Below are 13,576 nucleotides of genomic sequence, written 5' to 3'. Positions count from 1 at the left end.
TGCCTTTTTGGCCGGTATACAGCCATAATATATGAGAGGGTTCGCATAAAAAGAATGCGATGGCTATTTTTGAGCCCAAAATTTCCGTAATACGTGTGAGTGCGTCGTAGAGAACTGAACGAACACAACCGAAAAAAAAAGACGGTTATCTTTCTCTTTCTCTAAAAAGCAAGAGAAAACGGGCTAACGCCACACAACGTTTATAAATATATAACCGCTGATACGGTATGCTTGGACCATGCGCTATATAGAACAAAAATATCTGTAATCCAGCACCTACTACTGCTTAATTAGGACGCTCGCGCAGTTCGTAAACGGTCGCTTTGCTGGACAAGCTTCATTCAGACTAAGGTATGCTGCTATTACTAGCCAAAACTATTTTATTCATGGGTGGAAACCTCATCCATCCAACGAAGTAATCACGCAATGTAACCTGCAGCGAACAGTTTGAACGCTTGTCAAAGTATAACAGGACAGCTCCTATCGTAGCAGAACGGTACCCACGCTGTTACGATCGTCGCGTATGTTTCATGGCTCCTAAACTGCAGCTTAGAAATAGACGATAATACTGCAATAAGGTCACATTAGTGATTGGAACATTCAGAAATACACAATTGATCTTCGAGGCTGATTGTAGGCTCAAATATGCACGCACACCATCGCGCCGCGTGTTCCGTCCACCTCAACGCCAGCAGAAATTCCGGCCATGACACATTGAACCACTTCAGCACGTCTCGCAGAACCGTTTACCACGTAGAAGACGCACGTCGTACTAAACAGACCGCACGACCGCGAAAACAAACGCCAGAACCTACCGCCGAGCGTATATCTGCATGCAAAAGACCGCTTTCACCCAAGCCAGTATGGCGCTGCTCATAGGCGGCGCCACTGCGTTCACAATATGGCGGCGCCTACGAAAAAACGGTCTATATGCAGAACTCTGCCGTCGGTGCATTGTGAAGTTGTTCGAGAACGATGGATCGCAGATAACGAGGAAGGACAAGGAGCAACTCAGGGCTGTCAGGGTTGATATTGTGGTGGTAGAGAATGCCGTTGTGCAGCACGGACATGCGGTATGTGCCGTCGATGGTGCCAGATTGCACTCCGGTGATGATGGGCTGTAAGCATTCGTCACATTGTTGTTCAGCCCGCATGTCGGTCATGTCAGTAAAAGCCATCACTTATTTTATTATTTTTTTTTTATTGCAGTGGTTTCAGAGGTTTCAGACCATGATCACTGGGCTGAGATTTACTGACACAAAAACTGCACGAATAAAGCGCGTAAAAATTTTTTTGCAAGCAGGTTAGGAAGAATCAGCTTCATGAAATGACCATGGTTATATTGCGCTCAGTTTTGCAGAGACGATATTAAGTGAAGGACAGGATGTGGACGGACGTAGTGCAATCGCTACGTCTGTCCACGTCTTGTCCTTCACTTAATATCGTCTGTGTAAAACTGAGCGCAATATAACCATGAACGTTCACCGAATAGCCCCCTTCATTGCTTTCATAAAATGACAAAACCATCAGATAAGTTTTGATGTGATACAAGTTTACGTGCATGCTTGTCTTGTGGCTGCTGATCTTTGATGCTCACTAGTATCGTGCTGTGGTGTGGTTATATATAAAGAGACCAGAATGGAGGAACTAATTTATTGAAAGACATTTCATTTCTTTTTGCTTTTCAGGACTGACATTGCAAAACACGTGTGTTCGAAGACTGCAAAGGAATGCAAGTCTCACTATTTGCAATATTACATCTATGCTCCACAGGACCTTCTTAAAGGTTTGCATCAGAAACTGTTTCTTGCTTTGCAACATGTGCTTATTAAACAGGGCTTAATCTGCTGCAGTGTACTTGCAGACAACTTTTCTTGGCTGTCAAGCGAAAGCTATGGTGGCAGAGCTTCTGCACATGACTGTATTCAGATGCAGTGTAGTTCAGGTGAGGTTTGCATCAGTTTCGGTTTAGATTTCTCCAACCTTGCCTTGCTCCGACCTATACTTTAGTGAAGGCAAAGACAATTAACTCGGCATGAATTAATGTTTCTACACATCCGATCTGTACTGAGTTCTGAACAGCGAGCAATGCAGCCCGTGTCGGAGCCCCGAAGTGGCCATATGACCTCAGCGTCAGTAGCTCGAGCACAGTAGTCAACTCACTCACTTGTTTGTACATGCCGAAGACTTTTATAAGGTTTGTTCGATTCAGAAAAGGGTGCACGGCACCACAAACAAAAAGGCGCAGGGGGTGCCAGTTATGGTGTGCTGGGCTGCACCCACTCGCTGCAAGGTTCGAGGGTGCACTGCACCGTGGCGGCACCTTGCCTTGCACCCTGTTCAATCGAGCATGGGGGTTCAGGGTTCACCGTTGCACCTCGGGGAATCGAAGGCCAAGGTGCAGTGCACCGTGAATAGGTGCAGAAGGTGCAGAGAAACTTGGCTGAATCGAATAGCCCTATATCCACAAGGGCTCGCTTGGTTTCTATGTAGACGCTGCAAACACTTGTTTTGTGTCCTTTGACAGTCATATGCTGCTGAAGTTGGTCAACAGCCTCTTTGAGAAGCTGACTGGTGGCACAGCAAGTGACGAATACTCACCTGGTGACGAACATGCTATTTTGCTTTTGAGGAATGTGTAAGATGTGTCACGGTCTTAGGTCCACAAAAACTCAAGGGTAAAACTAAAAAGCAAAAAAAAAAAAAAAATCAGTAGCTGACTGGTGAATGTTACTTGCCACTTCTGTTACATATAGGTTCTGTAAAAGCAGAAAAATATTATTTTCCATTTTCTATGTAAGGAAATTTGAACAAAACCATGGGACTACTTCCAACAGTGTTCAGTGAAAGAGGTGCACGTGGTTCCCTAGCCTTAGCTTCATAGCCAAGAAAAGTTCTCTGCGAGTATAGTATTTGCATTTCCTTCCAGTATCTATGCTTTCTTCTGCCTGCCATCGCTTGCCTTATGCCATTGCCATGGATTGGTTACATGGGTAAACTGGTGCCCAGAAAGTGAAGAAATAAATTTGGGGGGACATCTAGGGTACCATTCAGGCGGTATTCATCAAAGATCACAAGGTCGTTTAGTGGTGGATGCACTTCAGGCATCTTCAAGACAGTTGGGAAACTCGGTCGGGGAGGTGGCCTACATGAAGGCATCGCTGTAGAGGTGTTCAAATAGCCGAGTTATGTTGCCTAATATGAATATTCAAGAAAAACATAATTAGAATATTGAATTGAGTATTATTTCCAGTTTCTAAACAATGTGAAATATCATTTTGTGCAGTCCCTATGACAAAAAAAAAGAAGCTTGTTTTAACAACTTTGTCAGGTCAGTTCTGAATTCTACTTTAGATTCTGGTGCAACTGGGGATATCCGGTCGTCAGATATGATATGGTCACCATGCCTTTGGCAGATCAATCTGTCTTCTGTTTGTACTTGTGCAGATGATGCATTTGTTGGCCTGATAACAGTTGCTGGCAACCAGAGGTCCAGGCCTAAATTTGCTTGAGAAAATTGACCTGAGAACCAGGGCGTGGCAAATTATGGACGGATGCTCCTTTGTGTTGTCACATTTTCTGTTTAAGTTGCATGGTAATCACATTATTCCTGAGATCAGGGCGCAGGCCATTGAGAGGTGATGTAATTACTAGCCCACAGGTAGCTCTGTGGGAGACAAGCTTGCCAGACTGTGAGGCGTTGTCCTGCACTGAAAAAAATTGCTGCACAATCCATCTCACAATGACTGTTGGTGGTAATGCGTTGGCATGGAATCAATATAGCAACACAACATATTGCCACTGTCGAAAGGAGTTATATGGGGGGCGTGTGCTGCAGTGGAGCTTTGCGCTTCCTTAAGAGCACTTGGCGCCATCTAGCGCCGCTACCGCGAAGCCTGCGCTTGGCCTCCAAATGGCACGCCCAGGTGTGTGAATGGTGAGAAACGCATTGTGAGGCAGCCGGGTTCCTCTGTTGCGCTTCTTTTTGGACATGCTGCACCATCTGGTGGCACTGCTGAGACGTCTGTGCGTGGCCTTCGAGACAAGAAGTGTGGCTTGCCAATGCTTGCAAATGCTGAGAATTGTTCTCTTACTTACTGCACACTCAGTGACACATACTCGGTGACTAAAGTTGGTGGGAGGTTCATTGAAGAGCAGCGCGTACCTAATGCATTCACGGTGCAGTTCACTGAAGCATTGGCGTAAAAGGCGTTAATTGACAAGTGGCCCATACTCGTGCATTGGTGGCACAGCCGGCTAATGTGCCTAGTTGCTGTCCTTGAGGAACCCTTGTGACGTGGGTTTGATTCCGCTTAGCATCAGATTTCTTACGGGATTGTGGGCTACTAAGTACAGTTAAAAACTTTGTGACTTTATTTCAGCAGTTGTGAGAGACCCAACCTCGGATCCACCCACTGTCAATTCCTCTTCCTCCTCTTTCTTGCCTCTCTTCACACCAGCTCACATGGGTGACCAGGGCTGCGCCAGAAAAGGAGAAAAGAAGTGCCACAGGACCTTTTTAATCATTGTGGAGTTGCCCATTCCTAGTGGCACATACATAGTGACCCAAGTTGGCGTCATACAGTTCATTAAAGACCGACACAGACCGAGTGGCATGTACAGAGCGGTCCAAGTCGGCATAAAAAGGTTAGCAAAGCTGTTAGCCTCTAGTTGGCTGGGATTATTGGTGTCCGTCAGGAAAAAAAAAAAAAAAAAAGTACATATCTTCTTTGGAATCAGGCCTACAGCACACAGCCAAATATAATCATCCCTTATATATAGCTTTCATTGATTATGAAAAAGCGTTTGATTCGGTCGAAACCTCAGCAATCATGGAGGCTCTACGGAATTGAGTGTAGACGAGCCATATGTAAATATACTGAAAGATATCTATAGCGGCTCCACAGCCACCGTAGTCCTCCATAAAGAAAGCAACAAAATCCCAATAAAGAAGGGCGTCAGGCAGGCAGATACGGTCTCTCCTATGCTATTCATAGCGTGCTTACAGGAGGTATTCAGAGACCTGGATTGTGAAGAATTGGGGATAAGAGTTAACGGAGAATACCTTAGTAAGTTGCGATTGGCTGATCATATTGCCTTGCTTAGTAACTCAGGGGACCAATTGCAATGCATGCTCATTGACCTGGAGAGGCAAAGCAGAAGGGTGGGTCTGAAAATTAATCTGCAGAAAACTAAAGTAATGTTTAACAGTCTCGGAAGAGAACAGCAGTTTACGATAGGTAGCGAGACACTGGAAGTGGTAAGGGAGTACATCTACTTAGGGCAGGATTGACCGCGGATCTGGATCATGGGACTGAAATAATCAAAAGAATAAGAATGGGCTGGGGTGCGTTTGGCAGGCATCCTCAGATCATGAACAGCAGGTTGCCATTATCCCTCAAGAGAAAAGTGTACAACAGCTGTGTGTTACAAGTACTCACGTACGGGGCAGAAACCTGGAGGCTTACGAAAAGGGTTCTACTTAAATTGAGGACGACGCAATGAGCTATGGAAAGAAGAATGATGGGTGTAACGTTAAGGATAAGAAAGGAGCAGATTGGGTGAGGGAACAAACGCGAGTTAATGACATCTTAGTTGAAATCAAGAAAAAGAAATGGGCATGGGCAGGACATGTAATGAGGAGGGAAGATAACCGATGGTCATTAAGGGTTATGGACTAGATTCCAAGAGAAGGGAAGCGTAGCAGGGGGTGGCAGAAAGTTGGGTGGGTGGATGAGATTAAGAAGTTTGCAGGGACAACATGGCCACAATTAGCACATGACCGGGGTAGTTAGAGAAGTATGGGAGAGGCCTTTGCCCTGCAGTGGGCGTAGCCAGGCTGATGATGATGATGATGATGATACAACACACAGCTCGGTATTAATTTCACTAAAGAAAATCGCAAAACAAGTGTCAAAATACATGATGTATGATAAGGCACCTGTGAACAATGCGAGGCATGTTCCTTCTCCCCGCGTGCGTTTCCCGGTAAAGATTAAGGGGGCATATGCTGCTTGGGTGGGAAAGGGGGCAACAGCAGCATACAAATCAGTGAGTGAAGTCTAGAAACTTCATATATAAGAGGGAGACCTGCCTAGCAACTCATTCAGTTTATTGCAAGACTTCTGTGGGTAGACCACACAAAGTTAGGACTCCCAAAAGCAGCATGAATATGATGAGGGTTGAAGAGCGCAAAATTGTAATGCTCAGCAGCTGTGTTATGCTATGATTAGGCAGAACAATAAAATGTTTCATATCCCCATCGACAGCATTTGAGTGGTTTTCTGACAGCTTCGCTGGCCATTCACTTTCACAGGGTCGGGAGGGCGAGTCAATTTTATACTCTTCTCATCTGTTATTTTTTTTTCGTTTTGCTGGAATAAAGTGGTATGCTGAGGCTTCTAGTACTGCAGCGCCTCTAACAAGAGCTCTACAGCTTTGCCTTTAATGCAGATACATTGGATGAAGAAGTTAAAACTTGCAACATTGTCAGTATTCGTTAAATAATGAAATAAACATTTGAATGCTTTGTACTTATTGAGCTTTGTCATGTATAAGGCTTGCATCTGCTATGTATGTACATGTGTTTGTATCTAATATGTGTTTATACATGTGTTTATATGCATGTACTATCGGCGTCAAATGATACGCGCACAACAGAGCTCATGGCCGAAGGATAACTGAAGGTATAGTGTGCACCGTCCAGTCAATACCAACTGACAGGCATGCACATCCAGTTTGACCGCACTGCACGATGATTATCCCCCTATACTGCAATATTTTCATTTCTCTTCTGCTTCTTTTATTTGAAAGCGAGAAAAGTCAAAGAAAAACATTTTAGTAGTAGTAAGTGACATTAAAATGGGAAAAAGAAAATATAAGTGCAGTACCGTAACTGTCTCTCACCTAGGAAGTCACCTCAACAGTACTGCATGGAGAAGGGGTAAGGGTACCCAGGCGTTGGTACAAGGTGATTAGTGTTTCCCGAGCTGGGCTGTAAGCCGCGCAGTCCAGGAGGATGTGTGCGAGTGTTTCATCAACTCCAGCAGTGCAATTCTGGCAGACGGAACTGACAGTTCCTGAATGGCGAGAGATCAGCTCAGCAGTTTTGAAACTGCCAATGCGGAGATGGAGTAAAAGGGCCCTATCGGCCCGTGAGAGTCCTAGTTTTGGTAGTGGCTGGGGTGGAAGGCCGCCGGCGACGCGATTGTCAGGCTGTTTATTTCTGACTGCATGCGATACTAGTTGGTGTGCCGTGTCAAACAGGGAGATGAAGTTGGTATAGGGCGTGATATGAGAGTGTGCCTCTTTGGCGAGGTGATCGGCTCGTTCATTACCGTCGATTCCGATGTGCGAAGGAACCCATTGGAAAATCAGATCACAGCCCATTCGTTTTGCGTAACCAAACTTCAAGGAAAGTCATTGTACGATGAGGGGGCCTCTCTCCCCTTTGGCGAGCATGAGTAGCGCCGCTTGGGAGTCGGTGAGTACGGTGACGGATGGGGGGGAGGCGCTCGAGAAGTACATCGGCAGCCAGGTTAAGGGCGGCAAGTTCGGCAACCGTTGAGGAACAACCGTGGCAGAGACGTGCCGTCTCTGCCACGGTTGTTCCTTAACGGTCTAATGCAACGAGAGTTCCGGGATAACACAGGCAGCGGTTGAGGACCCGTCATTGAGGACCGAACCGTCAGTGAAAACGAACACGTGGCCCGACAATCGCTCTTCAATTGTGGCGGCAGTCTCGTGAGGGATGGTGCAGGTGGGTGTGTTTCGCTTACTTTTGACCCCGGGTACTGTAGTAAGGTTGTCAAGCAGGTGGTAACTATAAGTGCCGTGCACGCCGACGGACGCGCCACTAGTGGCGCCCTTGCGCAGAACACGTGGGAGAGGAGCCTGGCGCACGCCATAGTTTGTTGTGTCGTTGATTGTGCTTCTCTGTCTTATTCACGTTTTCAGAGCAAGATAGGCAACACCATTCGCACGTGTGGGGTGGCCAAAGCTTCAGGGAATGTCGAAGAAGGATTGTTGCAGGGTGGGGGGCTCAAATACCGGTGAAAACGTGCCGGCGAAACAGTTCTAATCATTCCAGGCAGAGCCTCATCAGCGGGAGCAACGGTAGCAAAAATAGATTGTCGTTTCGAAGGGAAATTTCTTGTTCTCATCCTTTCCTTTGTCTCGTCGGTGTTTTTTTCCACTCGATCATAGTTAGACGCATGAGCAACGAAGTTCGTCTGCAGTGCAGCATGAAGTTTAAAGGCATTTCGCTAAAGTTAGGAATGGTGTTTGCCGCTTATATTGTTTTCCGCTTCTTTACCCCATAGCGCTAGCTATAGTCGGATACAACTTTAGAAAAAAGGGGAGGCCCCGCTGGCCCCGCCCAGACGACCGAAGCGCGACAGCCAATTGCCTCTGCGACTAAAATAATCCTGCTCAAAAAATCTTGCTTCTGAAACGCGCAATTCTCGGTATAAACAAAGACTTTTGTATTTTGATGACTGGTTTAGTAGAACTCTCATGTGCTACAGCACATGCCGGATCACGACAAAAAAATAACCCCGTGCCTTCCACAACGCTTCCTGTCGTCTGCTCTTTCGCTTCATTGCAAGTGACAAAAGTAGAAAGAGCAGCTCTGCATGGCTTTTGCGCTTGTTTACATGTACACGCTACATTTACTACTCTTTTTCCGAGCTTAAAATGAATCACTTGCTATTGGACAAGTACTTATATAAAACAATGCATTTATCGCAACCATTACAAACCTGGGGCGTGAATACTCGTGGCAGGAAAGGTACAAAAATGCTTCATTCATCGTATTAAATAAACACTCATGGTGCTAAATAGCATAAAATTTATATCTTTTGGATTTGTGTTTCACAAATGTTTTCCTATTTTTTTTTTTTGCGAGCCTGAAATCTCGTCAGTTCGCGCAAGGCATTCCGTGCAAGTTTTCCGACATGGAGCCCAACGAGGTGACATCAGAATGCGATTCTTTGTTGCCGAACGAGCCTTCTGTCGCCTCGATGTCCACACCACCAAAGATCCTCGACAAGAACAAGAGTGGCCACATCCTGAGCAGCGATTCACGCAATATGATCCTCCACTGCTACACGTATCAGCGTAACAGGGAGCCTGAACACAGCGTGGAGGCCACGACCAAGTTTGTCGCCGAGATGCTCGGTGTCAGCGAAAGCACAGTGTTCAAGGTGAGGAGGGAGGACAAAGCATCGCATATTTCGGGTGTCAAACTGTCGACGCCCTCGTGAAAGCGCCCACGAATTGCAGAGAAAAGAAGACGTAGCACTAAGTATGACAGCTTCATGTTGTGCGCGCTGAGGTCATGTGTGCACGATTTCTTTCGCCGCAACGAGATACCGACGGTCGAGAAGGTAACTAACGAGTTCTCGAAGCGTATGAATCTCTCATCACTGAAGTGGTGTACTGTGCGTCTGCTTGTCGAGATCGGCTTCAAGCACGAGAAGAGGAGCCGCAATTCGCTGGTTATCGACTGGGATTACATCGCTGAATGGCGGAATCGCTACCTTCGTGACGTGGAGCGCTACCGGGCGGAAGGCCGAAAGATCTTCTTCCTGGACGAGACATGGGTGACGGCGGGACACACTCGGTCGATCGTGTGGACAGACCGTGGTGCAGAAGTGCGGATGCCTATATGCTCGAGCAAATGGCCTGTCGATGGGCTTGAAACAACCTTCTGGGGAAGGCCAGCGCCTGGTTGTGACGCACATCGGCAGCGAGGATGGCTTCGTCGACGGGTGCTTAGATATATTCCGAGGCCAAAAAATAGCCGACTACCACGAAGAAATGGAGGGCAATCGCTTCGAGGGATGGTTTAATAACGTTCTGCAGAAGTTGCCTGCTGGTAGCGTCATTGTTTTGGACAATACACCTTACCATTCCCGGCGAAAAGAGAAATTACCGACGACAGCTTGGAAGAATGAAAAAATACAGTAGTGGCTCAAAAGCAAAAACATCACCTACAGCGAAAGGATGGTTAAAAAGCAGCTGCTTGAGTTAGTAGCATCTGTAAAGCCACGCTTTCTGAGCTACATCGTAGACAATGCAGCTGAAAGTGCCAGTTGCATTGTACTCAGGCTCCCACCGCACCACTGCGAATTTAATCCTATTGAGCTCATGTGGGCAAAGGTGAAAAATGGCATTGCTGTGGACAACAGAGATTTCAAGCTGTCCACGGTCGTAGACGTCTTGAGGGAAAAAATGAAGCATGTAACGCGGAAGACCGGAGGAAGAACATTCACCACGTGATGGATCTGGAGGCAAAGTTCAGGCTTGATACTCTGGGAGTGACCCCTTCCAACCCATCATCATCCAGCTGGGTGAAGATGACAGTGAAGAAAGCGACTCCGACTGCGAGCTGTCCGGCATTGAGCCACTCGATGAAGCATAACAGCTTCTTATTAACGAAAGAACAGCCCTTATTAGGGCGACCCAAATTTTGCCGGTGGGTTTGCAGCAGCCAAGCATTCTCCCTTGACCTCTCAAATAAATAAGCAGTTCATTTGGTGACACATTCCTTTTAATGGAAGCTCAATTCTGAAAAAGCAACGTCCTGCACAGATTGTGCTCAATATAAGTATTGGCATGGAAACGTGCTGAAATGCTGGAAAATCTGAATGCAAATACAATTATTAACCCTGAATAAATATGTGGGGCCCAAAATGCTTGTTCGGGCAGCCATTCATAGCAGTACACTCTAAGAAAAGTTTACACCCTTTGGAGTGCCCCTTCTGCCACACAACAATAATCGTCATCTGCCTTGATGCGTTTTCTTTCTTGAAAACGCCGCGCCTGCTACTTTCCTGTCAGGAATGCTATCATGCTGATAACGCGCATGCCGTTCGTTACTGGAAAGTACCGGGCTCGCAGCGTTAAAGAAAAGAAACGCATCAAAGCAGATGACGATTATTGTTGTGTGGCAGAAGGGGCACTCCAAAGGGTGTAAACTTTTCTTAGAGTGTAGTCAAGGGCATGTTTGAAAGGCACCATTAGCAGTCTGCACGTCAAAGTGCAGTCATGCCGTCGCTACTGTTGGTGAAACGGCAGCAATCAACGCAAAAATGACAGCCACTGCTGGCAGCTTGCATGAAAAAGCACGTTCATGTGGTGGCATTGTTTAACCTGGTTATCTGACCCAGGCAAGTAATGCGGATAAGACAACAATTATCAAGCATCATTAGCTTAGTGAGGCCCAAAATACTCATTCGGGCAGCCATTCATAGAAGTACTCGAGGGCAAGCTTGAAAGGCACCATTACCAGTCTGCACGTCAAAGCGCAGTCATGCTGTCGCCACTGTTGGGGAAACGGCAGCAATCAACGTGAAAATAACAGCCACTGTTGGCAGCTTGCATGAAAAAGCACGTTCATGTGGTGGCATTGTTTAACCTGGTTATCTGACCCAGGCAAGTAATGCGAGTAAGACAACAATTATCAAGCATCATTAGTTTAGTTAGGCCTAATATACTCATTCGGGTAACTATTAATAGCAGTAGTCAAGGGGCACGTTTGAAAGGCACCATTAGCAGTCTGCATGTCAAAGCGCAGTCATGCCATCGCTACTGTCGGTGAAACGGCAGCAATCAACGCAAAAATGACAGCCACTGCTGGTAGCTTGCGTGAAAAAGCACGTTCATATGGTGGCATTGTTTAACCTGGTTATCTGACCCCGGCAAGTAATGCAAATAAGACAACAATTATCAAGCATCATTAGCTTAGTGAGGCCCAAAATACTAATTCGGGTGGCTATTCATAGCAGTAGCCGAGGGCAAGCTTGAAAGGCACCATTAGCAGTCTGCACGTCAAAGCGCAGTCCTGCTGTCACCACTGTTGGGGTAACGGCAGCAATCAACGTGAAAATGACAGCCACTGTTGACAGCTTGCATGAAAAAGCACGTTCATGTGGTGGCATTGTTTACCCTGGTTATCTGACCCAGGCAAGTAATGCGAATAAGACAACAATTATCAAGCATCATTAGCTTAGTTAGGCCCAAAATACTCATTCGGGTAACTATTAATAGCAGTAGTCGAGGGCACGCTTGAAAGGCACCGTTCGCAGTCTGCACATCAAATCAAAGTCATGCCACAGCCATTGTTGTATTTGTTTATCTGACTGGGCAAGTAACACCAATGTAAGCACAATTATTCACCCTGAATAGCTCTGCTAGCATTGTTTGTACTAAAAAATGCTGAGTGAAGTTGAATGTGTTTTATTGAGGCAATTATTTAATTCACAAGCCATTGGCATAGTGATGGACAGCCAGGTTCAGACAATGACATTTGTGAAGTAATAAATGGTGAAAGTTGCAAAAGCTCTCGGTGCACTGCTTCGCTGGGCTCCATTCACAGAAAAATGTCTTTGCAACGACGAAAGCGTCAGACAGGAAATGACTCCCTACTGCACAATGTTATTCGTGTTGAAAACTTTTACCATCATATGTGATGGGCAGTGAAACCGTCTGTTTGCTAAGACTGAATGCATGAAAAATGCAACAGCATAGAAAGATGTTGCTTCGCAATATGCAGCCTTTCATGTGCATTTCTGGCGAGCTGCCACATGTACTGATGCATAAACATGAACAGAGGTAAGAGGCAAAGTTGCTGTGCAACCCACATGACGCTTTTAAGAAAATGTATCTCTAAACATTTCTGTTTTCATAGGCGATCAAAATTTGTTTTGAGCAAGTTGGTTAATTACATTGAAGCAACAACACAAGAAGCAAGGACAGAAAACACAGCGAGTAGGCAGATTGAGAAGACGAGGTAGACCAGTGAGAAAGGTTTTAATGAGATGGAAGAGGCCAGCCCTGCAGTGTACGAGAGTTAGTACTTTGAATGAGATTCGTTAATGAAAATGTGTAAAGACTTTGCTGAAAGAAAACTAGCAAAAACAAATGATAATATAAAATAAAAGGACAGAAATAAGAGTATGCACAAACATGCATGGAATCAGGCACACAAACGCGAAAACTAAGAAAGACTCAAATATAAAGAAATGTGGGAAATAAAAAAAAATTGACATATGCAAGAAAACATACACACATATACAAACAGACCTGGGTATAGGTATTATAGGAGCGGGTTCACAAGATGCTGTGCCTACCTGCTTGTATGTTTTATTAACCGTTCTCTTAACACTGTCTTGGGAATTTTTAATTGCAACATATCATGAGAATCGAAAAGCAGCGCGAAGCTATGTTGTGGGAAACCATATCGAGCTCTGCCAACACAACTTAAGTGTGACTGTGCCACAGTACGCATTCTACAGCTTGCGCGCGTGGTGAGCACTGGTGGAAAGCAATCAATCGACGGTGCCACACAACGCACGAGCACCGCCGTTAGGCGCTCAGCCATCTCACTGCTGAAAACGATCGTTCACGCTAAGTTGACGGCGACAAATCTTTGCGTTGGAGGCTTCTTTTGCAAATATTTTCTGTTGAGACACTCGTAGATTTGTTTCATGCACGCACGCTTTTCTCATTTCTCCTGAGAATGGTTTTGCTCCATCACTTCACCCCGTCTGACGAAAAACGCAGCAACATAGTA

General features: G+C 45.8%; 1 protein-coding gene across 6 annotated transcripts in view; it reads left to right on the top strand.

The window, feature by feature from the left end:
- Positions 1-13,576, top strand: part of Ada2a (Transcriptional adapter 2A) — a 134,395-nt gene that overhangs the window by 28,531 nt on the left and 92,288 nt on the right. For all 6 annotated transcript variants that reach the window (XM_055065679.2, XM_050169422.3, XM_072287043.1 and 3 more), the window contains one exon: positions 1,689-1,786. In XM_055065679.2, coding sequence (XP_054921654.1) covers positions 1,689-1,786 — 98 coding nt within the window. The remainder of the gene's footprint in view (positions 1-1,688; positions 1,787-13,576) is intronic.

This window comes from Dermacentor andersoni, chromosome 3, assembly GCF_023375885.2.
Source record: "Dermacentor andersoni chromosome 3, qqDerAnde1_hic_scaffold, whole genome shotgun sequence".
Lineage (NCBI taxonomy): Eukaryota > Metazoa > Arthropoda > Arachnida > Ixodida > Ixodidae > Dermacentor > Dermacentor andersoni.
The sequence above is the reverse complement of the archived record's forward strand: the minus strand, read 5'-3'. Positions and strand labels throughout refer to the sequence as shown.